This window comes from Nuphar pumila, chromosome 7 (genome assembly GCF_984573655.1).
Source record: "Nuphar pumila chromosome 7, dmNupPumi1.hap1.1, whole genome shotgun sequence".
NCBI classification, from domain to species: Eukaryota; Viridiplantae; Streptophyta; class Magnoliopsida; order Nymphaeales; family Nymphaeaceae; genus Nuphar; species Nuphar pumila.
The window spans coordinates 10,672,639-10,696,711 of record NC_143255.1 but is presented as its reverse complement, the minus strand read 5'-3'; the positions used below and the strand labels follow the sequence as shown (position 1 = coordinate 10,696,711).

The 24,073-nt window shown below is 37.1% G+C and overlaps 1 protein-coding gene across 1 annotated transcript; it reads right to left on the bottom strand.

The window, feature by feature from the left end:
• Positions 1-305: 305 nt before the first annotated feature.
• LOC149831116 (ras-related protein RABF2b-like) lies at positions 306-14,897 on the bottom strand. Its single transcript, XM_090013672.1, has 7 exons — positions 14,813-14,897; positions 14,233-14,310; positions 13,964-14,131; positions 1,956-2,004; positions 1,652-1,725; positions 999-1,092; positions 306-658 (listed from the first exon to the last, which is right to left on the bottom strand). The coding sequence occupies exons 1-7, from the start codon at positions 14,849-14,851 to the stop codon at positions 561-563; spliced, it is 600 nt and encodes a 199-aa protein (XP_089869798.1). The 5' UTR covers positions 14,852-14,897; the 3' UTR covers positions 306-560.
• Between the last annotated feature and the right edge of the window lie 9,176 nt (positions 14,898-24,073).

The window sequence follows — 24,073 nt, the reverse complement described above, 5'->3', positions numbered from 1 at the left end:
TTTGCAGTCTTGAAAATAAGATAACATTTGTTCTTCACTTCTTCTAACCATGAGTGGAAAGAAAGCCATGAATGATCCAGTGCTGCACCACTTTGAAAATTGGTTGCATGCTTGTTTGTTATGGCTTCTTGTGATCTAAGACCAATGAATTCCACGGTGGGAGATGTCTTTGTTCACAGGGCAGTTGGAATCAACAACCATGGCTTTTAAGATGGGCATGCAGTTTTCCATACAACAAATATATAATAGAGAAATGACCAAAAGAATAGTCCTTTATCAACCACAAAACTATTACTTTATCAAACTGACCAAAATACTCTGGATGAATACAAAGAGTTTTCTTTAAGCAGGAACGAGCCCATTTTGGATACCACATTATACACACTGTTTTAAGAAGGCAATCTGTTGATCAAAACAGAACAGTTAAATACTTATTTTACATTGTTTCAGTAAACAAAATTTACCAACATAAGATGTGAGACATCCCTTTCCTTCTTCCATTTACAGATATGAAACAACGTAGGAATCTGATCTTCAGACCCGAAATCTGTGCACATTTGCTAGGAGCAGCATGTTCCACTAGCTGCTCTCTCTGTCGGTCTATCCACAAGAACCATCCCGGGTTTCTGCATGGGTTGGACACTTGGTAGCCTCTTTGCTGCATCAAAGAAGAAAAACAATAGTTGGAATGGAAACCAACTGGTGTACTTGTTCCATGAAATTTTTTCTTAAGGAACTTCATGTTTTTAAATTCATTCAAGTTTTCATAAGGACTCCACTCATCTGGTGGGGACAGCTTCTGAATGTCACTAAGTTGACAGGATGTCATGAGTTCAAAACCCGCAAGGGGTGTCCCTTGCCGCAAGGTCAAAGCTCAGTGTATTTCCAGGCAGGGGGATCAACCAGGGCCTGCCCAATGTGTGTGTGTGTGTGTGTGTGTGTGGGGGGGGGGGGGGGGGGGGGGAGGGATCACAAAAAAAAAAGATTCAAGTAATTACCAATTTCATAGAATATCTCGTTCACATTTATGGCAGTCTTTGCAGATGTTTCTACGAAGAAAAGTCCATTTTCTCGAGCATATGATTGGCCTTCCTGAAATAGTAAAGGTATATCAATGTGCAGATAGAAGAAATCACTTAGTATTCAAAAGAAACTATATGAAATAAAAATGCCAATCATTGATGGTAAAAGTGGATTGAATGCAAAGGACTCATTCGAGTGATTCATATATTTAACTGAAACAAATGACAGCATTTAGTAAAATACAAACTTAGATGGTCACTGTCACAATCATCAAAGCATGTAGGCCACTGATATAACATAGGCATGGACAGGCTTGCATGCCCACGCTCTTTTGTAAGGAATATATGGTAGAGATCATCAATAAGCATCCTTGCGTTTAACAAAGTTTGGTGGAACAGTTCAAACGTTCTCTTCCCATTACAAGCATATGGAACGTGTAATATCTTTAGCAACATAGATTATGCAACGCTATGCCAAATGATCGTGCAACATTCATTTTTACATGTATCATGTTTAAGAGTTCATGTAGTCACCTTTGACCCATCAAAGTTGAGGAAAAGATGGATACAGAATAGAGGAAATTGGAAAAAGAAAGCAGCACAAGCCAAGCATCCTCAAAAATCCTTACCTCTACTGTCACCTTCCTCTGTTCTATCAGATCAGCTTTATTTCCAGCAAGTGCCACCACCATACCTGGGTTACCTTTCAAACAGAAACGGTAAAAATGATCAAAAGTATAATCAAAATCATGGATTATCAATTTAGAATTAGACTGAAAATACCATAGAGACGATATGTATGAATTAGTGACAATTTGATTGAAGACAGGAAAGAAAATTGAAAATTCAGGTGATAATAGAATAACACAGACTAAAGAAACAGATAACAGGAAATGATCAAATTACAGAATGAAAAGTGTTATAAGAGCCTACCTTGAACCTGAAGCTCTTGAACCCACTTCTTTGCTCGAGCAAATGAAACCTACATAATCAATACAGAATCTTCAATATCACAACAGATAAAAATAAAGAACTTATTCAACTAAATATACACAAATAAACATGCTCATTAGACATATGTACATGCATACAAACACAAGCATGAAGATTAATCAGAACAAATTCAAAAGAGCATCGCAATTCTCATACTTTTAACTTTCTGTATATTGGAGTGCACACATATTTGTGCTTTTACATGTTGGATATGTTGTATGACTGCCCATCTGGAGTAAATACTAAAAGTCAACCAATTTAACAGTGAGTTTGATATTTCTGGTAATGGAGCAACACCTCAGAGTTCTTGATGCTCGGAACCCAACTGCCAGCAAATTAATAATTGAAAAGTTGACTTCCAATGTGATAGAAGTATTGAAGTTGGGTAGCCCCTTGACAACTCCACCCCTCAGAATGCAAAATTGGGCATAGGACAAGCAAACAAAAATTGGAACTCGTCCACAGCGAGCCACTTTGAAATGATTGCTTATATCACATGCACATGACACATGCATAAAGGGTGAAACGTTAATCTACAACGTGTAGCATAGTATTCCATCTTCTAAATGCTGCTTGGGATTACCAGGACATTCTCAAGAGTGTTTTCTAGGTGTCTTCGAACAAATTCTTGGAAAAAATCAACTAAGAATATTAAGTAAATATCAGATATAAAATTCATGCAAGAAATCACCTTTAGTGGGTACAAATACAGAAGAAGAAGCAAATGGGAAAAGGCCAATTATAACAGGGACACTGGGGTCTGTCCTGAGAGGAAAATGTGTGTCATGAATGATATTGATGACTAAGAAACATTGCATAAATGAATAGAAACTGTCACCTCACTCCAAAAGCTGCCCACAACATGCAAACAACCACCATTTTGATACTTTATTTTTTTTTACAAATCCAACACAACTAATTCCTTAAATAGTGCAGACTGAAAATGCATGGAACCGTAGCCACATCTTGCTTCAAAAATGTGATTGTTATACCAAAAAGTCTAATTTAGTTTGAAGGTGATTCCTACATATGGATTGATGAGACACTTTTCAGGTGAAACAGAGAAATTCCCTACATTTTGGTGCTCAGAAAACATATTTCAAATTTTGAACACAAGAAACCTGCCATCAAACAAAATGCCTATAGACATTCAGAATCAAGACTATGACATGTATCTACACATGCAAATTTCCCCTATTCTGACTACTCCCTGTGTCTAGAGCTGGACAACGGGCCGGGTGGCCCAGCCTGAACGGGTCGGGCTTGGGCCTAGTTTTTGGAAGAAAGTCCAACCCGAACTGGGCTTAAACCCGACCTGACAAGATCACGCGTATAGAGAGAGAGAGAGAGAGTAGGGTGTAGCATTGAATTCACAAAGAGTTCAATGTTACATCGGACGCACATGCGTTCATACAAAATACGAGCTTTAGCGGTGGTTGCGACTGCCGCTAAAGCTCATATTTTCACCCAGAAATGTCTTTTTAACATACACTTGGACGCACCTGAGTGCATCCGACTTTCGTCCAACGAAAGGGGGTCCGACGTTACCCCCTTTAGTGTGTGTGTGTGTGTATATACATATACTCAAATAGAGTCAAGTATGCGATTAAAAAAATGGATCCATCTTGGATCCCATCTATCTTTTGAATTCTTTTATTTTCGCTAATAGAACTTATGAATTCAAGGAAACCAATGAGAAATGTTGTGGATATACGATGGTTTGCAACCCGGCCCGACCCAGTCCAAATTAGACCCATGGGCCTAACGGGCGGGCCGTGGGTTTTGTATTAGACCCGGTTGGTCAACGGGTCGCGCTCGGCCAGACCCAGCCCATCAATGGCCTGGTCAAGCCCGTCCACTAAAAGGGCTGGGCTGGCCCGGGCTGCCCATTGTCCAGCCTTAGTCATGCTTTCATGAGGAAACTGTTAAAATGTAAAACTGTACATATATGTATATATAATAATATTATATTATTATATATATATAAATACATTTTTCATTTCTTTCTTTTCTGTAATTTTTTTCCTTCATTTTTATTTTTTGTCTTTATGTCATCTAGTTCAGTTTGAACTAGAATGACTGTTGCTAGTCAAGTCCTGTCCAGACTTGACTAGCAATAGAGTTGTTGGACTGACACAGTCCAACAACTCTTAATAGAGTTGTTGGACTGACACATTCCAACAGCTCTAAATAGAGTTGTTGGACTGTGCCCAACAGCTCTAAATAGAGTTGTTGGACTGTGCCCAACAGCTCTATTGAGTCCTCTTTCAGCTGTGTATATAAAGGGGTGCAGCCCCTCTTGTATTTTACTCCAATGCTTCTTAAGCAATTGGTTTTTCATATCAATAAAGAATACATTTTTATTTTTATTTTGTTTCCAGTTATACCCTTTTTAAGGGTTATGCTTTAGTGTCATTCTTGACACTTGCCCTTGTTAATCTAAGCTCGTGTTTCGAAGATCCCCATTTCATTTCATGGTATCAGAGCCGCGGAAGTACTAAATCTTGAGGAAAAGCTGCCTCGGTTTCCGTGCCCGTTTGCAAAAGTGTTCGCCACTTGAAGAGAAGTGTTTTATCACTTCATTGGAGAAGATTTCACATCTTGTTGTATTGTTTTTTTTTCTTTCTTTTTCATTTTCCTTCTTGTTTCTCTTCTATCCCTATTCTTTCTCTCCTTGTAATCGATGGATGACAATGATAAAGTCACCATCATGCCTATGAAACTAAGCGATACGAACTATGTAACATGGGTTTCAATCATGAAGCACCATATATGGGGAAAAGGCTTATGGGGGATTGTGGATGGTTCTGATTCGGAACCTAAGCTATCTCTTACTAAAAAGAAGGGAGATAAAGAGGTCCCTCTATCGGAAGAAGAGAAAATCAAGGCTATTGCGTCATACGAGAAGAAATGGAAAGAATGGAGAATATCTCATGCGAAGATAATGTCATGGCTTATCAATAGCGTTGACATTAAAAAATGCTCAAGTCTTGCCAAATTTGATCATGCCGATAAGGCATGGGAATACCTTAAGAATATGTATTCTCTTAAAGATATTGCACACGTGTGCAACCTCCAAGAAAAAGTTCGAATGATGACACAATGAGACAAAACTATTCGTGAATATTACAATGGGTTGTCCGAACTTTGGGAAGAACTTTCCCTTTTAGAACCAAAGTGGCATTGTGCCGAAGACATCGAGCTTCGTCAGAAACAACTCGATGCTGAACATTTTTACCAGTTTATCACTGGATTAAGGCCGGAATTTGAAACCACTAAATCGGCCCTACTTCACCGGGAAAAAATTCCTTCTATTGTTGAAACTATTGAAGAGTTAACAATGGAAGAAAATCGTCTCCGGAAAGGTTCTTTAAAAATTGAAGATGATTCCGTTTTAGCCGTGTCTAGACCAGAGAATCATGTTCGATCATATAGGCCTCCTCACTTTAACCGACAAAATGGTGACTATGATAAGAAGAAAGTTATTTGTCATCACTGTCATGAACCGGGACACTACAGGCCACAATGTCCCAAACTTAAGGAGCTGAGAGAAAAAAGAGCTGCAATTACTGGATCGGAGCCTAAAGATCAGGATGCACCAGTTTCCCTGGCCCAACTAATGGAGATTCTTCAGCCTCTCATCAAAGGTGCCTCTTCCTCATCTGAAGCTTCAACCGGCGCAGCAGCCTCATCTTTTTCTGATCTAGGTAAAATTTCTTGGCTTCTTGACTCTGGTGCATCTTTTCATATGACTCCAAATAATCAAAGTCTATCCAAATGTGTTAAAAATAAAACAAGTGTGTTAAACGTCTTTACTGCTGATGGGACTTCTCTTGAAATAGAAGGAATAGGAAATTTTGAAAAAATTTATAAAACAAAAAAATTTTTTATTCCAGAAATTAGACATGTTCCCAAATTAAATTTAAATCTTTTATCTGTATCTCAAATTTCTGATTATGGGTGTAATATTTCTTTTTCTTCTCATGGTTGTTGGGTACAGGATCGCCAGTCAGGCAAGTTGATTGGGGAAGGCCATAGAGAAGGAGGACTCTATTACATGGATTTTTTGAAAATGCCGAAGAAAGATTTTTGTTATAATATTCAAAAAATAGAGTTGGAACTGTGGCATAAGAGACTTGGTCACCCACATATAGCCAAAATCCAACATTTTCCAAATCTAGGGAAATTTTGTAACTCTGAATCATTTGATTGTAAAGATTGTATTCTCAGCAAAATGAAAAGATTATCATTTCAGAACAGAACCTTTTTCGCTTCAAAACCACTTGAATTAATACACTCGGATGTTTGAGGTCCTGCACCAGTAATTTCTAAAGGAGGATTTGTTTACTATGTTATTTTTGTCGATGATTTCTCCCGACATACGTGGATGTACTTTCTCAAACATAAGTCTGAAGTATTTTCATACTTTAAAACTTTTCATAATATGGTTAAAAACAAGTTTCAAAATGATATTACTATTTTTCGCACAGATTCAGGGGGAGAGTTTTTATCCACAGATTTTCAAAATTATCTTAAATTGCATGGCATCACACATCAAAGATCTTGTCCTTATACACCTCAACAAAATTGACTGGCAGAACGAAAACATCGTCATATTATAGAAACCACTAGGACTTTATTAATAGCAAATCAAGTCCCGAAAGACTTTTGGGCAGAAGCTGCCTTAACTGCCACCTATCTCATTAATAGGATGTCATCTTCTTCGTTACAAAATATCACTCTCATTGAAAAACTTATGAACATTTCTCGAGACTACTCTAGACTAAGAATATTTGGGTGCAAATGTTTCATATTTACTGACAAAAATGATAAACTTTCCCCTCGTGCGATTCCCTGTGCCTTTTTAGGATATGCTGAAAACCAGAAAGGTTATAGATGTTTTGACTTCAAAAATAATAAACTATATGTGTCTAGAAATGTTTCCTTTCTTGAAAAAGAGAGCTTCTTTGATTTTAGAAAATTAAAAGACGTCACTGAGTACTCCTTTTTGCTAGATCTAACATCAACATCTGATTAATATGACCTTGACTGTAACTTTGATGATGATCAAAGAATTATTGATCTTAATGTTGAAAATGAAGAAGTTCAAAGAGATACTAGTATTCAATATTCCAGGCGACAAGAGTCTAATCCTCCATGTGCACTTAAGAAATATTCTAACATTCCAACTAGACAATCATCCCGAATCTCGAGGTCTCCAGGAAAGTTTGTATCATACGAGTCTTTCTCACCCACATATAGGGCAGTTATTGCATTAATTCACTCATATGAAGAACCATCCACATATTTTCAAGCAAAAAATGATATCAAATGGATAGAAGCCATGAAAGCTGAATTAGATGCACTTGAAAAGGCTTCTACATGGAATATTCAAGATCTTCCTCCAGGGAAGAAAACTATAGGATGTCGATGGGTTTATAAAATTAAAACCAAGAGTGATGGTACTCTTGAAAAATCTAAAGCCCGTTTAGTAGCCAAAGGTTATGCCCAAGAATATGGGATTGATTATGAAGAAACCTTTGCTCCGGTGGCTCATATGACTACTGTCTGAACCTTAATTGCCTTAGCTTCTATCAAAAAATGTTTATTTTTCAAATGGATGTCAAAAATGTTTTTTTAAATGGAAAGCTAGTTGAAGAAGTATATATGGAACCCCCTCCTGGTCTAAGTATTCCTAAGGGTAAAGTCCTTCGCTTAGAAAAAACTCTTTATGGACTTAAACAAGCACCAAAAGCTTGGTATGATAGGTTTAGTCGTGTTATGATTGATATTGGTTTTCAATTCTGTTTAACTGACACTGCTTTGTTTATTAAGAATTCTGATGCAGGGATCATTGTGCTTCTTCTCTATGTGGATGATATGATCATCACCGGAAGCGATAAACAGAGAGTTGAAACAATCAAAACACTTCTTAAATCTCATTTTGAAATGACTAATTTGGGCTTGTTGAGATATTTTTTAGGCATTGAAGTTGCTTATTCTCCTAGAGGATATTTATTATCTCAGACTAAATTTGCTTTCGATATTGTTTTCAGGTTTGGTATTACTGATGATAAGAAAGTTGACACTCTAGAAGTTGTTAATGTTAAAATGAAGATTGATGATGGAAAACTTCTTGCAGACCCTACTCCTTACAGACAGCTTGTCGGGGCACTTTCCTATCTATCCATTACCAGACCAGATATAGCACATGTTGTTCATACAGCAAGTCAATTTCAACATGCTCCTACTTCTGTTCATATGGGAGCAGTCATGCGTATTATCAGATACATCAAGTCCTCTCTTTCACGAGGACTTCTCTTATCTTCCTCCTCTTCTCTTGATTTAATTGCATATACTGATGCTGATTGGGGAGGTGATCCCAATAACAGACACTCAACCACTGGCTTTTGTGTCTTTTTAGGGGAATCATTAATCTCGTGGAGGTGTAAAAAGCAGCAGAAGGTATCTCTCTCATCCACCGAAGCTGAATACAGAGCCATGGCAACCACGACCATGAAAATAGTTTGGCTCCGACGACTGCTTGCTGACATAGGAGCTGAAGCAACAAAGGCTTCACAAATGTGTTGTGACAACAAAAGTGCGATCTACATTGCCAGTAACAGAACATTCCACGAACGCACCAAACACATCGAAATGGATTGTCACTACGTCAGAGAGGAATATCTACACGGGATAATTGATCTGCCATATGTCACTTCAGAATATCAGTTAGGAGACTTCTTTACAAAGCCTCTCGCTGCTCCCTGATTTCACTTTCTCTTAGACAAACTTTCGCTCATTGTACCGTAAGTTTGAGGGAGAGTGTTAAAATGTAAAACTGTACATATATGTATATATAATAATATTATATTATTATATATATATATATATAAATACATTTTTCATTTCTTTCTTTTCTGTAATTTTTTTTCTTTATTTTTATTTTTGTCTTTATGTCATCTAGTTCAGTTTGAACTAGAATGACTGTTGCTAGTCAAGTCCTGTCCAGACTTGACTAGCAATAGAGTTGTTGGACTGACACAGTCCAACAGCTCTTAATAGAGCTGTTGGACTGACACATTCCAACAGCTCTAAATAGAGCTGTTGGATGCCCAACAGCTCTAAATAGAGCTGTGTATATAAAGGGGTGCAGCCCCTCTTGTATTTTACTCCAATGCTTCTTAAGCAATTGGTTTTTCATATCAATAAAGAATACATTTTTATTTTTATTTTGTTTCCAGTTATACCCTTTTTAAGGGTTATGCTTTAGTGTCATTCTTGACACTTGCCCTTGTTAATCTAAGCTCGTGTTTCGAAGATCCCCATTTCATTTCAGAAACTTCCCCATGCATACCACTTTATTTTTAAAATAAAAACCATCATTGACCATAGTTGTGATTGGTTTGGATAATAATCCAACAACATTAAGTCTAGGGATTTTATTACATGAGCACCATGGCAATGCATGAACATGATATCAACCATCCAAACTTGGAAATCCTAATTCACCAGCAACAAACTTTGTTGCATGTGGCCAAGTTTTTTAATCTTTCTCCCAACATGGCTACACTTTATGTTTCTTGCACCTGATATCCATTTCTCTTTTATGAGCATCATTATGCACAAAATTTGGGCTGCACCCTAAATGAATTGCTCAGATTAAGAATGTTATATCCAAGTAACCAGTTAAACGAATAACAGAGAAAGAACAATAAAGATTCAGCGCAATACAAGTGTCCAGATTCTCTTCACATGCATACTGTCAAATTCGTATAAACATGAGTGCACACACGTACATAGAGAGAAGATTTTCAAGGATGGCATAAACAAAAATCATGAATAGATACAGATGTCATTCATCCAACTTAAGCTAAATCAACAAATCTTGACTGAGTCAACTCAGACCTTCCTCATTTGACCTGGAGTAATGACATAACCAAAATGAACTTGTACAGAATGTCATGTAGGGTAGGGACTTAATAGGGACAGTTGATTGAGTTTATAATTGACAAGATCGACCCCCTGACTTGGACATTAGTGGAAACTTTGATTATTTTAAGACAAGATTTCACTTGAATAAGTATTAGCCATCTCTTTACGCCATGCTTAGTTGCACTTGCTCACAAACTTGGACAAAACATATCCAGCGACTAAGTGCATAGCACATCACAAAATATGTCTTCAAAATAAATGTATAATTACAAATATATTATATATAGAGGGGGATTATCAAAATCACATTACTAAGGCTAACTACATCACAGGTGTGAAATCAAAGAGCTTACTTTATTGTTGAACATCCAGTTTTTTAGATAAACAAATGCTGTCATAATAGATACGTCAAATTCATAGCTTTATAGCCACATAGGTACAACTCTGTTTTGTGTCATGTTCATAAGAATGGTGTCACTTTTTATTTTCATATTTGGCTATGCGATCAGTTATCACTGAGTGGTTCTTCCAGATTTGTAGATCACTTATACTTCTTTTGACATAAAAAATGCAGCTTACAGGGGGAAATAAAGATCATTGGTTAGGAATTCTATAGAGAATAAAAAAAATGGCATTTCTAATCTTTGTTCACCAAATCACTATTTCATTTCAATCAGAGTTTGGGAAGCACCAGGTAGTCTTTGAAGCTGAGTCTCTCTTAGCTAAGCTAATGCAATTTTATCAATCCAGGTATTATATTCAACTCCTGCACTTATTTGACATGGGAATTGAGAAAGACTACAATAACTTCTGCAACTTTATCCTTTTCTTCCAAAATAAATTTGGAAGAAAATGACAAACTAGTATTAGACACACTAAAACCTAACACCAAAAAGGCTTCTTTAAACCCTCGAAGTTAAAAAAAAATCTCATTATTTTCTATGTGCATTCCCTAACCTTTTCTTCTTTTTTTGACAAATATGATGTTTTACACATCTTACAGCAGTAGGATCCTTTCAATGGATATTTTTGAAACATTTTTTTAGAAATTATTTTTGAGACTACTAGTTCATACATATAGGAAAAGGACCCATCGAAACAGATACTCATCTCTCTTGAATATGTCAATTATTAAAATTTACACAACAGCCTATAGGGCACTAGAAGCCATTGTTAGTTGCCACCATAGTTGGCAAACCCGGCAAGTCGACTCGGGAATCGCCCGAGTCATCCCGGATCGGACCCCAACTGGGTCACGATTCAAGACTGCCGATCCAACCCATTAAATAAAAAATTTTATCATGTATTTTATTATTTTAATGCATAATTCTTATATAAAGTCACTTGTTATGAAGAATCTAATATTGTTCAATGAAAAAAGTTAATAATCATGTATAATTATATGTAGCTATTCACATATTAACTTGAAGTTTAGTTATTTCCATGTCTTATTCATGTTCTTACACTATAAAATATAAAGACCTAACTCGTCTGAGTCACCGAGTCAACCCGCTGACTCGGTGACCCAATAGGGGTCCGATCCAAGCCCGAGTCAAGAGTTTGCCAACTATGGGAGGCCCAATGGGCCAAGATGACCCGGGGTTTGGGTCAAGTTTTTAGGCCCTGCCCATTAACTACCGAGTAGAAACCTGGCCCGTTATATATATATATATATATATATATATATATATATATATATATATATATATATATATATATATATATATATATATATATATATATATATATATATATATATATATATATATATATATATATATATATATGGGCCAGGCCCGGGTCAGCCCACGGGCTACCGGGCTGGCCCGATGGGACTAATCTATTAAATTATTTTTTTAGTAATATAAAAATTTCAAAAATTAGCTGTTTGCATAGTAACTTGGTAACTATTGCTATTTACTTAATTAGTTGCATTAATTTTATGGAAACTAGAAAAATAATTAGTTGGGTAAATGGAAAGATATTAATTGTTAGTATTTACCTAATTAGTTGCACTAATTTTATGAAAAATATAAAGATAATTTTATGGGATTGATGGTTTATTTAAGAATTAGTTTTTGGCATTTTTAATCCATCTCTTTATCACCTTCATCGTGTAAACTGCAACTCCTCCATCATCAAGTAACGAACAGGCCAGAGCACCAGCTGATGGAGAAAGTGGAAATGGCTACAGGCATGGTTGAACATAAGTAAGTATTGTCTAACCTGTTGACAACCTTGCTAGGATTCAACACGGTTGCCCAGGCCTCATAGTTTCATACATTATTAAACCTTATAGTTCACACAGTAAATTATTTCTGATGCAAGGTACTTTTCATTTTTTGGTAATCGAATCATTTAGACATTGTGTTTTGTTAATCTTTATGTAAGAACTAATTTATTTGTTTATTGTTTTAGTTTCGTTATGGATGCACCAAAAAGAGTTGGTTGATGATACTGATTCAGACTTTTAGTGAAAGATGGTAAATTTGTTGTGGTTTGTAATTCTAATTAGAATAACTGCAATCATTTTTAAATATTTTTGCTTTGTTTGTTTTTTTGTAGGTTATGCTGAATAATGGGCTAAACCGTATCAGTGGATTGAAAAAACCATGTTGTGTTTGCATAGGACGACTAGATTTATGTTATTTTGAAAAATTGATGTTGATTTATTAGTTCAAATGCAATGCCATGGACGAAATATTTTTCTATGAACTTTTGATTTGGATAGTTTGAAGATTATTAGCTGTGGAATATTGAATTTTATGTTTTTTTATAATTAATTCATTTTTTTTGGTATTCTAGGAATTAGTAAAATGGGTTTGGGCCGGGCTGGACCGACCCGCTAAACATTGGCCCATTGGGCCAATGGGCTGGGCCATGGGCTGCACTTCAAACCCGAGCCCATTAAGAACCGGGGAAAAACCCAGCCCATCAGTAAATGGGCCGAGCCGATGCCCACCACTAGTTGCCACCTCCTAAAGCAATGTCTTTACATGCTGCCCATGCATCAGCTACAAAGAATTTGGAAATTACATGATGTAAGCATGCCCAAACTTTAAATCCTCCATGCATTTTCCAGTATCAGCTGACATTGGACTGGCTAGAAGGCTCTAATCCACCCTACCAGTTTCTGGAAGATTGGAAGCTGGAATGGTGCTGTTCAAGAGAATAGGGTTTTGTGGTCACTGACCCTGCTTTTGGTGCCAAGGGTGCCTTTATGAACAGGTGTGCTACCACCTGTTTTGGCAAGGCCAGATATTCACATACATGCTACTGAATCCAGCCATATCCATATTGGACCACATACCAGTGCATCCATATCCATGTGAAAGATGTTAAATAGAAGTTTCCTTGTGGGCATATAAAACTTCACATACATAATCTCTATGATATGGTCAATGCTGCACTGCCAACAATCTATGGAACAAAGCACAAGATACAAGAAGCAAAATCAAGTATGCATGCATGTCAGAGAACATAGAGGGGGTTTATAAAAGTAGAACAGCCTATAACAGAAGGTTATATGATTGGATGCAGGCATATAAGAATGGTGGATGTCTTTATTGTGACCAGATTCTCATAGCTGTGTAAGAGAAGCAGCTGGAACCTGACCTACCAAGGATTTGGACAACAAGAACTGGGAATGAACATAACTAACCATTTTTCAGTTTTACTGTGCTGGATGAGTTCCTGTCATCTTATATCTTCTGATATCAATTGAATAAATTTTACCTTCTTTCAAAAAAAAATCTAGGTGTTGAATCTGAAACCATCTAAAATTTTGATGAAAAATTTGTATACAAGCATAGAAGTTCCAAATAGAGAACTACCCATTTTTCCGTTAACCTGAATCACCCATTAATTTCAAAGACCAAAAATTAGCAACTGAGGTTGAAATTAAAAGTTATATGACTTCCGCAAACACACAGCAATCTGAGCATTCATATTTCTATATATTTGATTGCTGTAACATTGTCAACATAGAAGATTAGAGACAATTTTCCACTAACCGTATTTGTTATGTCATAAACAACTATTGCTGCTGCTGCGCCTCTGTAATACATTGGAGCCAAGCTATGGTACCTTTCTTGCCCGGCAGTATCCCAAATCTCAAATTTCACAGTTGTGTCATTCACAGCTAATGTTTGAGAGAAAAAAGCAGCACCAATTGTCGATTCCTTAAAATGCACGAAAAACAAAAGAAAAACTTTAATCAAAATATCATTTAGAAAACAAACAAGATCAAATGCCGCAATATTGCAAAGTACAACGAACAGACCTGGAATTCAAGAAACTGGCCTTTCACGAACCGCAAAACAAGACTAGATTTTCCGGCACCAACATCACCGAGAAGAACCTATATGATGAAACGGTGACTGAACTCAATTAAGAACCAAATACCCCAAACGGAAAGGATTGAACCCACCAAAAATTCAGAATCTTCAACCTTAAACGGAAATTAGGTATAAAAAATATGATCACGATTAACAGGGAAAACACATCCACTACCAAAAAGAATAACATGCCCGACCAAGATCATAAAGAAATATCCCCAACCAAATTCACAAATCAAAGAAGATAGATCAAAATAAAAAGAAAACCAACCGGAGAACATCGTAAAACAAACTTTGGATTGAATAACAAAAAATCGCTCACCCACCACACCCAATTAACCAATCGAATGAAAAATTTAAAGAAAACCCACAAAAAAGCACCAAGAAAAAATCAAACCCCATGTGTAATTCGAGAAAAACAACCCGAAAAAACAAACCATCAAAATCGACCAATCTCAAGAACAACACAAAACCAAAAAAATCCATGCAGAAAAAACCATAAACGAGAAGATGGTGAAAGCAAACCAGCTTTGCACCACGAGTCTTGCTGCCAATAGTCGTCATCAGCTCGATTGTTCGAACCTCAAACCTTGCAAATTTAGAGAGAGAGAGAGAGAGAGAGATTATGTTGGAGAATTGCGTCGCTGACACGTCGCGCCCGACAGTGTGCACTAACGAGGAACACGACAATCTTCGGCTTCCGCGTTGGTCTGACTCGCCGAGATATAAAGAATCTGGACCGTCCATCTTGAGATAGACGGTTGAGTGTAATGTTGGAATGAAATCATTGGAGGAGGTCAGTGTTACGGGTACGGATCGGATACCAATTGTTAACGGATTCGGATCAGGTGAGCTCCTACCGGATCCAACTATATAAACAAGTGGAGTTGGAAAAGGACTTGGATAAAAATCTAGAAAATCAGAATATGTTAAAGCTACTTTACGTGGAAATTTATCAGAGGCCAGCCAATGTGAGGTCGGTCATGGGGTTTTTCTTTTATATTATCAAAAAGAAAAAAATCCAAGAGGACGGTCTGATATACTTGACCTGTCTCATGTGGATCTTGTATCAAAGCGTTCAGCTCATATCTGGATCTGAATTTCTATCATGCATTTCAAGTTGGATTCGGATCCACTCATTGAAAGTGGGATCTAGTGTTATGTCAATCCTGACCCGACCCATATCCATATGAATTACCCATTTTTAAGTCCATGCCATGATCCAATATTGTGAGATTCAATTAGGTTGGATTTTTTGGCTTTTACATCCAAATCGTTCATAAAGCATTCGATTTTTTTCAGCACTGTTGTATACGAAATTTCTTTGATCAGCCGTCCATTTTGAAAAGAAATTGATGCTGCAGTAGCAGGAGCGAGATACTACCGGGTCTATAGGGCACATACTGATCTAACTTGATTATTTGTGTTTTTTTCTATTATTTAATTAGATACTGGGTATGTTGTTTAGATCTTAATTGAGTTCCCAATCTATCTCGGATCCATATTAAGATTAGGGTTTTCTTATTTTTTTGCTATATACATATACTCTTGTAAAGAGGAGAAGAGAGTTTGATGATGGATTATCAGTAAATTTCACCTATTTTCCTTGCATTTTCTATTAATCTTGCAAAGGCCTAATGATGCTCCAGTTAGGACGGAAAAATGAGAAAATATATTAGTTAAAAGAGGTCGGGGTAGGCCTAGGAAGACATGGATGAAGATGATAGGAAAGGATATGAATGCTTTGAACCTCACCGAAGACATGGCATTGGAGGAGAAGGATTCATGTGGAAGGCCCAGAATGATTTTCTTTTTTGGTTCATATCGCCGACCCCAATTGTTTTGGGATGAAGGCGTAGTTGTAGTTGTTGGGTGCTGATTTTGTGGGGTTTAGGAGCGATCCTCCAGATCACTGCATCAAAATTGATAGTCATGCCCACCAATGCTACTTTTTTTTTCGAAAGAGAAGGCTGGGGTCAGGCACAACCCCTAGCAGTTTATTTAAAAATTCATAGAAGTACATATATACAAATTTACAAAAAAGAGGAACGAGTCTGGGTTCATGTCGTACCATAGCGGTAGCCGATATCACAAGGGTCCTAGCAAGGCCATTGAGTTCCTTAAGTACAAACCTGATAACACTTCTTTTAAACATAAAAAAAACTTTTGAGTTAGGAGATCTAACTGACCATGAGTTGGAGAGGGAGATCCATGGAGCGGTTAAGTGACCCGACTATGTGACGCAGCCAATCACATGACAACATTCAATGTAGGATCTGCAATCGCTGCTGTGGGCCCAAAAATGGGATAAAACTAGATAAGCACAGAAATCAGCATGCTTTCAATGGAAAATCCTGGAAACGACGATTTGCCGACTGCAACTATGTGAAACCGCCAATCACATAGTCGGGGCACTTAAGCGCACCCTGAATCCCCTCTCCCATGACTTGTGCCCTTGCCCTTCATACATTTATTGATTTGGATAACAGAGTCCTTTGGAGCAGCCTCTACAACAATGCATGATGAAACTGGGATAGAACTCAAAATTCTTATCCAACAACGAAAATCTCAATCAGCAAGATTTGAGTGATCGATCGATGACCCACCCTGCTTTGATAAAATGACCATCTGAGTCCAGGATCACGTGTCCCACTTGCCAGCGAATGACTTAAGGTTATTTTGTCAATGCTACTTCATGCAGGTCCACTGCTGGTGACCATCCATCTCGGCTTTTCTTGAATGGAGGCCACACCCATCTCAAGAAATGCTAAGATGGATGGTTGTCAAGCAAGTAGCTGCATGCCCACCATGCAGCAACACTGCATATAATGTGAAGTCTAATATCAAATTGGGAATTTTTTTCATTTATCTCAAAAACAGCCGTAAGGGTTTTTCAAAAAGACATTTAAAAAGCCACCCAAATTTTAGGACCAAGAGTCCAACCATGCCCAGTATCCGTTTTTTTACCTTCGCCGACAAAGATCCAACCAACTTGATCTTCAAGATTGAACGCTATTTTCAGGTCATGCAGACCTCAGAGATAGAAAAAGTCTCCATCACCTCCATCTACCTGGAGGAAGATGCAGTGCGTTGGTATTATTGGTTTGAAAGTAACCTTGGTGTACTAGCTTAGGAAGCCTTCGCATATGCAGTGATCCTTCTATTTGGTCCTTCAATATACATCAATTACAACGTAACGATGCCCAAGCTAAGGCAAATTGGTAGCGTCATGGAGTACCAGGCCGAGTTTGAAAGGCTCATTAACTTGGTGGTCAATTAGTCACAAGAAGCTCTCATTGGAAAGTTTATCACGGGCCTTTGTTACGAGCTCCAGATCGACGTGCAGGCCAACCGGCCCACTAGCATCCTTGAGTGCTTCTAGCAGGTCCACTTAGTAGAGAAGTTGCAGAAACAAAGGTTGGAAGCCCAACTCATCCTCCTTCCCAAAACGGATCAAGTGAATCCAATGCAGCAACCGATGGTAGTGGGTCAAAGCCCACTTCAAAGCCTCCTTTAATTCTGCACATGTAAAAATGAATGTTAAAAAAGTGTCTAATGATGCCATGGTTGAGCACCGAAATAAGGGGTTATACTACCATTGTGATGAGGTTTGGCACCCCGACCATGTATATAAAATTGCGCATTTGTTTCTTGTAAATAGTAATAGTGAATACATTGATGGTGAGAAAGAGACTTTTAAGGATGAAGATCTACCAGATAGAAATCTCACACCATGCCCTCACAGGGGTAGACATGTCCCAATTCATGAGAGTGCATGGTACTCTAAAGGGCACCCCGATATTCGTCCTCATAGACATATGAAGCATACACAACTTCCTTCATAATAAAGTTGTCAGAGAGATCAAGTGTCCAACCACTTCTTGCAACTCATTCAAAGTAATACTCGAAAACAAAAGCAAATTACAATGCCAAGCAATATACCTCAATTTGAAATTCAAGGTCCAAGGCACTACTCTCAAAGGGAGATGATCTCATATTAGGATTGCAATGGATGCAAACCTTGGGTTCAATTTGGTGGGATTTTCAAAAGTCCAGCATAAAATTTGAACAAGAGAACAAAAAGGTAAAAATCTAAGGAGTCCAAACTCTTAAAAACTGTGATATAGATGTTCTTAGGAACATCTCTACTTCCACTCTAAGAAGATTATAAGAAACTCGTCTAATCAACAACAGACAACCCGTAAGAGTATCAAAAGACTAAAAGAGCCTTAGAACTTGAGAAAACACATCCCAAGAAAAAATAGAGCTAACACAAGAAGACTACTACCTTCCTCAACTTAAAAGATGACAAACTATGTAAGGAAAGAAGTTACCACTACAACTAAAAGGAAGAGGCAATGATGGCATTTGATGCAGGAAGACTAGAAGAACCAGTGATTGGGGGGACATCCTCAATTATCAGCCTTGAGGACAAGGCCATTTTACAGAGGGCTAGATTGATAGCAACTCGACTCAAAATACTTTTGTTTTGCTATTATTTGGTGTTTTTAGTGTTTGGATATGAGTTTACCCTCGTAGGATTTGGATCAGTGGATCCAATTGGGCGCATATGAGATCCAAGGATTAGGTAGAGGGTAATTCAAATATTAGTACTAGGCAGGGCATTTTAGAGATTATCATATTTCAAGGAGGCATTTGGTCTGTTTTCTGGGAGGGAGCCACTCTAGAGGCAAAATGGAAAGAAAAAGAAAGAGGATCTCTCTTGGATAAGGATGGCCAGCTTGGGCCCTCCATTTGTGCCTTCAGTGTATTTAATTTTCTTGTAATTGGTTATTGATTTTTTATCGGAAATGAAATTCGCAATTTGAGAGTTTTCTTAAGTTTGGCTTCCCTAATTCTATTTAGGATTTGGCTAATCAAGATCGCCTTGATTAAAATTTGCCTAATCAAGGTTTCCTTGATTAGAATCACACTTTCCTTCTTTCCCTCAACCCAATCCCATGTCTCTCCCACTCTCTCATTCCTTCCTTTTTCCAAAACTCATCTCTCTCTCTTCCCTATTGTTCCCTCTCTCCCTTAGATTCCCTATTCCCTAAACCCCACTAGTCTTTCACATGAACCATCATCCCCTCTCCCTCTCACGTCTCTCCTAGTTCCCCACCATCTCACACCCGTCTAATCCCTTATATGATCCCTCTTTTCACCATGTCATGCCACCTCCTTGCCATTACAGCAAGCTATGCACCAGTGTCCCCTGTTTCTGAGTGTTGTAGCCCACCTTAGGTCTGTCAAAAGAAAAAAAAGGAAGAGTAAGAAGAAATAGAGATCGAGAGAGAAAAAAAAAGTGAAAGAGAGAGAGAAGGAAGAAGTTTGAAGGGTGGTCACGTCTTTGGGCTACCTTGGTACTTTTTTTGTGGTTTTTAGTCTCAGTTTTGATTCTTGGTTCTCATATTGCTCTCTATGAAATAAGTTGATGTACTTACTGATTGATTGATTACATAGTAGAATGGATTTGCCATGTGGTTTTTTCCTCACCTTGAGGGTTTTTCACGTAAATCTTGGTGTGCCTTCTTTATTCTTGTTTTGCTTTTATTTGCTTGTCTCTATATTTTATGGTGCTTGTGTAATTGTTAGATTCATATTTGGGTTTGCTCACATGAATAGGTAGCATGTCCTATGACACAATTCTATCAGAGATAGAGTTTAGAGTTTTTTTATCATGTGAGAGGAGATGGATCAGACAGTTGGGAGGATGGTCTGTCTTAATGGAGACAATTGGGCGATTTAGAAGGAAAATATGGAAAACTTTTTTAATTATAAATATCTCTATGCACCTATTAAGGAGATAAAGAAGCTGAAGGATAAAACATATGATGAGTGAAATCTACTAGATCTGAAGGCTCTTGGCATTATACGATAATGGTTGGATGATAAATCATGTGTCAATAGAAATGATTGCAAAATCATTATGACAAAAGTTACATGATCTCTGCGAGAGAAAGATGGTAGAGAACATGGCCTTCTTAATTTGATAATTGGTGAATCTTAAACTTAAAGAAAGGAGTTTTGGTTGTGGAGCGTTTAAATCAGGTGCAAAACATAGTGAACCAATTGTCAACGATGAAGATGGTGCTTGATGATTAGTTGCAGGCTCTCTTGTTACTCAGCTTTTTGCAAGATAGTTGTGAGACCTGGGTAGTTTCCTTAAGTAATTGTGCTCTTAATGGTGTGCTTAAGATGAATCATATGACCAACAATGTCTTAAATGGGGAAACAAGAAGAAAGTCCTTGGGTGTCTCTAGTTCACTGATCTTAGTAACAGAAGGCCATGGCAGATCCAAGAATATAGAAAATGGTCGTGAAAAGTTCAAATCAAGGTAAAAATCTAGATCTCAAATTATTGGTAAATGATATCACTGTGGTATATTGTTGGTCACAAGAAAGTTTAAAGAAGAGCAAGAATAGAAGAAAAAGATTGGTGCCAATGAAAAGACAGAAACTGCAGCAACCATGTCAGATGAAGAAGTGATAGTTCTTTTGTCGAATGGTGGAAATTGTCTCACAATGGAGAAGGGTGACATACTTTGGATCTTGGACGCAAGAGCTCATATCATGTTGCACCTTGTAGGGACTTGCTCATGCCCTACCAGAGTGACAAATACCACTAGTTTTATGAAAATCTTGTGATAATATCATGAAAAATTACTTGAACGTTTAAAACTATAATTTCTCATGAAATATTCAAAATATCATAATTTTTTTGTCAAAACATACATATCATGATTTAAACATGATATTCATGTTTTTAACGACCATTTATCGTGAAAAAACTGTATGGTTTTTATTTTTAGTTGTATTTTCTTATAAAAATAGTTTTTATATCTTTTATTTATTTTTTATTGCTGAGATTTAAAAAAAAAAATCAAGTTCTCCCAAGTTTTTTTACTGCCAATTAATATTTTGTCGTTTTTAACTTTTGTCACTATGTGCCTTACAAGGTTGATGACTATGGTGTTATGCATATGGGCAACAAGGATACTTCAATGATTGTGGGGATAAGAGATGTGAGTATGGAGACCAGCATGGGGTGTTAGTTTGTTCTCAAAGATGTAAAACATGTACCAGATCTAATGATGAATCTAATTTCAGCAAAAAGGTTAGATGAAGATGGCTGTAACATTACTTCTAGTTAGGCTTAGTGGAAATTGACAAAAGGAGTACTTGTGATTCCTTGAGGCAACAAGTATGACACTTTATGGCATAAAGACACAAATCACCAAGAGAGAGGTGAACACTATGTCTAATGCTACTTTGTTAGATTTGTGGCATAGACGACTGCTCATGAAAAAAAAAGAAAATTTCTTATTCATTCATGTAGACCAAATGAAGGGCTTCAATGGTCATTTCATCCATTTCTTACATGTATTACATGCATTCCTGGCAATTTCTTTCATATATTTCATGCATTTTATGCATTTTATCTTATTCATTTCATACCTTCTATGCAAGTCCATCCCATGTATCTCTTGCATTTCTGGCATTCCATACCTTACATTTTGCATATTCTAACATGTTTTCTTGCATGAACCAGTCAAACCCCTAAAAAGGCTTACTCAATTCTAATTATAGAATCATCTTGTAAATAGATAAACATTATGTCTGTGGGATGCCCCACAGATTGATGGAATAATCTGAAGCCTATTTCACAAACACATAAACCATCCTTACCCCTTTCTTTTATCCAAAAGTGCAACTTTGAAACATGCACCATTTTAAAATGTCTTTATCTTCCCAATGCTTTTGCCCCAAAAAGTTTGTCTATGTCTTTGTCTTTTTTAAAGAAGTCTTTGTCTTTACAAATGCATCGATCATCATCTATGTGATTTCAACCGCTTATCAAAGACTTTCAGCTCATAGGTATTGACTTAAAGAAAAAGCCCTCGTGTTAAATAAGGTACTTAGTCTTTAGTTCAATCTTGTTTGGCCAGAACTCACTACCTATATAGACAGACATCATAAAGGGACTCTCATGTTAAGTTGTGTATATGACTAGCTATTATATTGCATCGACAATCTTCTATGTCTTTGTCTTTTATAAAAATCTCTTTCAAAAATATTTTGTTAAAGCCAATCTTTTGCTCTTTTGCAAAACCAATATGTCTACTTTATTATCGATTGAGCTTCACACACTCGACAACAAAAAGAGGCATCTATAGACACCTCATTTTTTACCAAGACATTTTTCACACCAAAGAATTTATGCTTTTGAGTTTCTATCAAGATAAGGTTAACTTCTATATTGTTTTTGGCCTTCAAAATGACTTTTTTAAGTTTTTTGACCAAAAAGAGAATTAAAATAGAGAATGTCAACTTTCTAACGAACCAAAAATCAGGTCGATCTGACACCTGATCAAAAGTTATAACCAAAATAAGTTGATAGGAGCTGATGACACATGCAATGTCATCAACATCTTTCATGTTTGTCATCAGCGGTTAAGCTCTTTTTCGTACCAAGACTCTGCTGATGGATGAGTTTAATGACATCATGGGATTACCAGATCCAGCTGGTCAGCCAGATGATCACATCGAACAACAATTTCTGATTAATGTCAAAAGATTGGATATCCGAGATGTGTTAGCTAGCGCGACTGAAAGTAGATCTTGGCCACTTATCGAAGCAAATAGAAGTCAGTTCATCAATTTGTTTGGGTTCTAACGCAAGTATGGGGCATATGAGGAGATTGACACTCTATCCCGAACAACCAAAGAAAGGATTCAACATGCCATGATCCTGTGCATAGTGGGGTTAGCCTTCTTTCAAGATGGTCAAAATTTTGTCGATATCAAAGTGGTCCAACTCCTGCAGAGATGGGAAAGTTAGCAGACACGTCGTCTTTCAATTTTCATGGCTGCCCTAGCCTTCCTCTACCATGGTTTGGCTCGCTTTTCCCTTAAAGAAACTACTTTGGTAAAAGGGTGCATCTATGTTATGTAATCGTGGTTTCTTTGACATGTTCCATCAAAAGCTACCTCATTCAGATTCAATGGCAAAACACCGCAGTCTACCCCCCAATATTGAGCTTTGATAAAGAAGTTGCATCAAGATGAGATCATTTCGGATTATTTCAATAGGCAAGAATCGATTCCTTGCTACACCTATGCGTGAGGCAAGCACTACAAAGTACTTGGTCCATTCTTCTATGTTGATTACCAGCCGAAAAGGTGCATTAGGTAGTTTTTACAGTGGCAGACTCATGTCAAGACTCATTTTTTGACGGGTATTATGTCAGAATTTGATTTGCGGTCAAACCAATGGTCTGGAGCATACCACACAGCCAAATACACTCGGGATTCTTTTGTTACTCTTTTCATATTTTCAAGACCCAATGTATCTTCTGATTATCAAGAGTGGTGGAAAACTCTCTGTCAACCCTCTCTTTGTCTTTGATTTATCATCAATGAAATTACTTTTCTCATATTTTGATACTATCTCAATGTCTTTTTCAAAAAATTAAACAAACTTTGTTCAGATAATAAGCCTATATGTTGTTTACTCCTTGTGACAGCACAACACTTATAGTTCTTGTAACAACCTCATCCCTGGTAATGGAGTAGTCTTTTCAAATGTCAAATCAATCCTTGCACTTCTCCATCCTTCTTCAAATGTCTTTATCATGGCTAATGACCTCACCTAGGTATTAAGACACATTTTAGTTGTTATGAAAATAATAATGCAATGGTCACAATTCTTGTGACAACCCAATCTCTGGTAATGAGATAATCTTTCTAAATTATCAACTAAATCTATGATTCTTCATCCTTAAT

Coding starts and splice junctions, on each gene's coding strand:
- LOC149831116 (XM_090013672.1), bottom strand. CDS start 14,851: ATGACGACTATTGGCAGCAAGACTCGTGGTGCAAAGCTG. Junction 14,132..14,232: donor GCCAGTTTCTTGAATTCCAG/GTCTGTTCGTTG, acceptor GTGCATTTTAAG/GAATCGACAATTGGTGCTGC. Junction 1,726..1,955: donor TCAAGAGCTTCAGGTTCAAG/GTAGGCTCTTAT, acceptor TCTGTTTGAAAG/GTAACCCAGGTATGGTGGTG.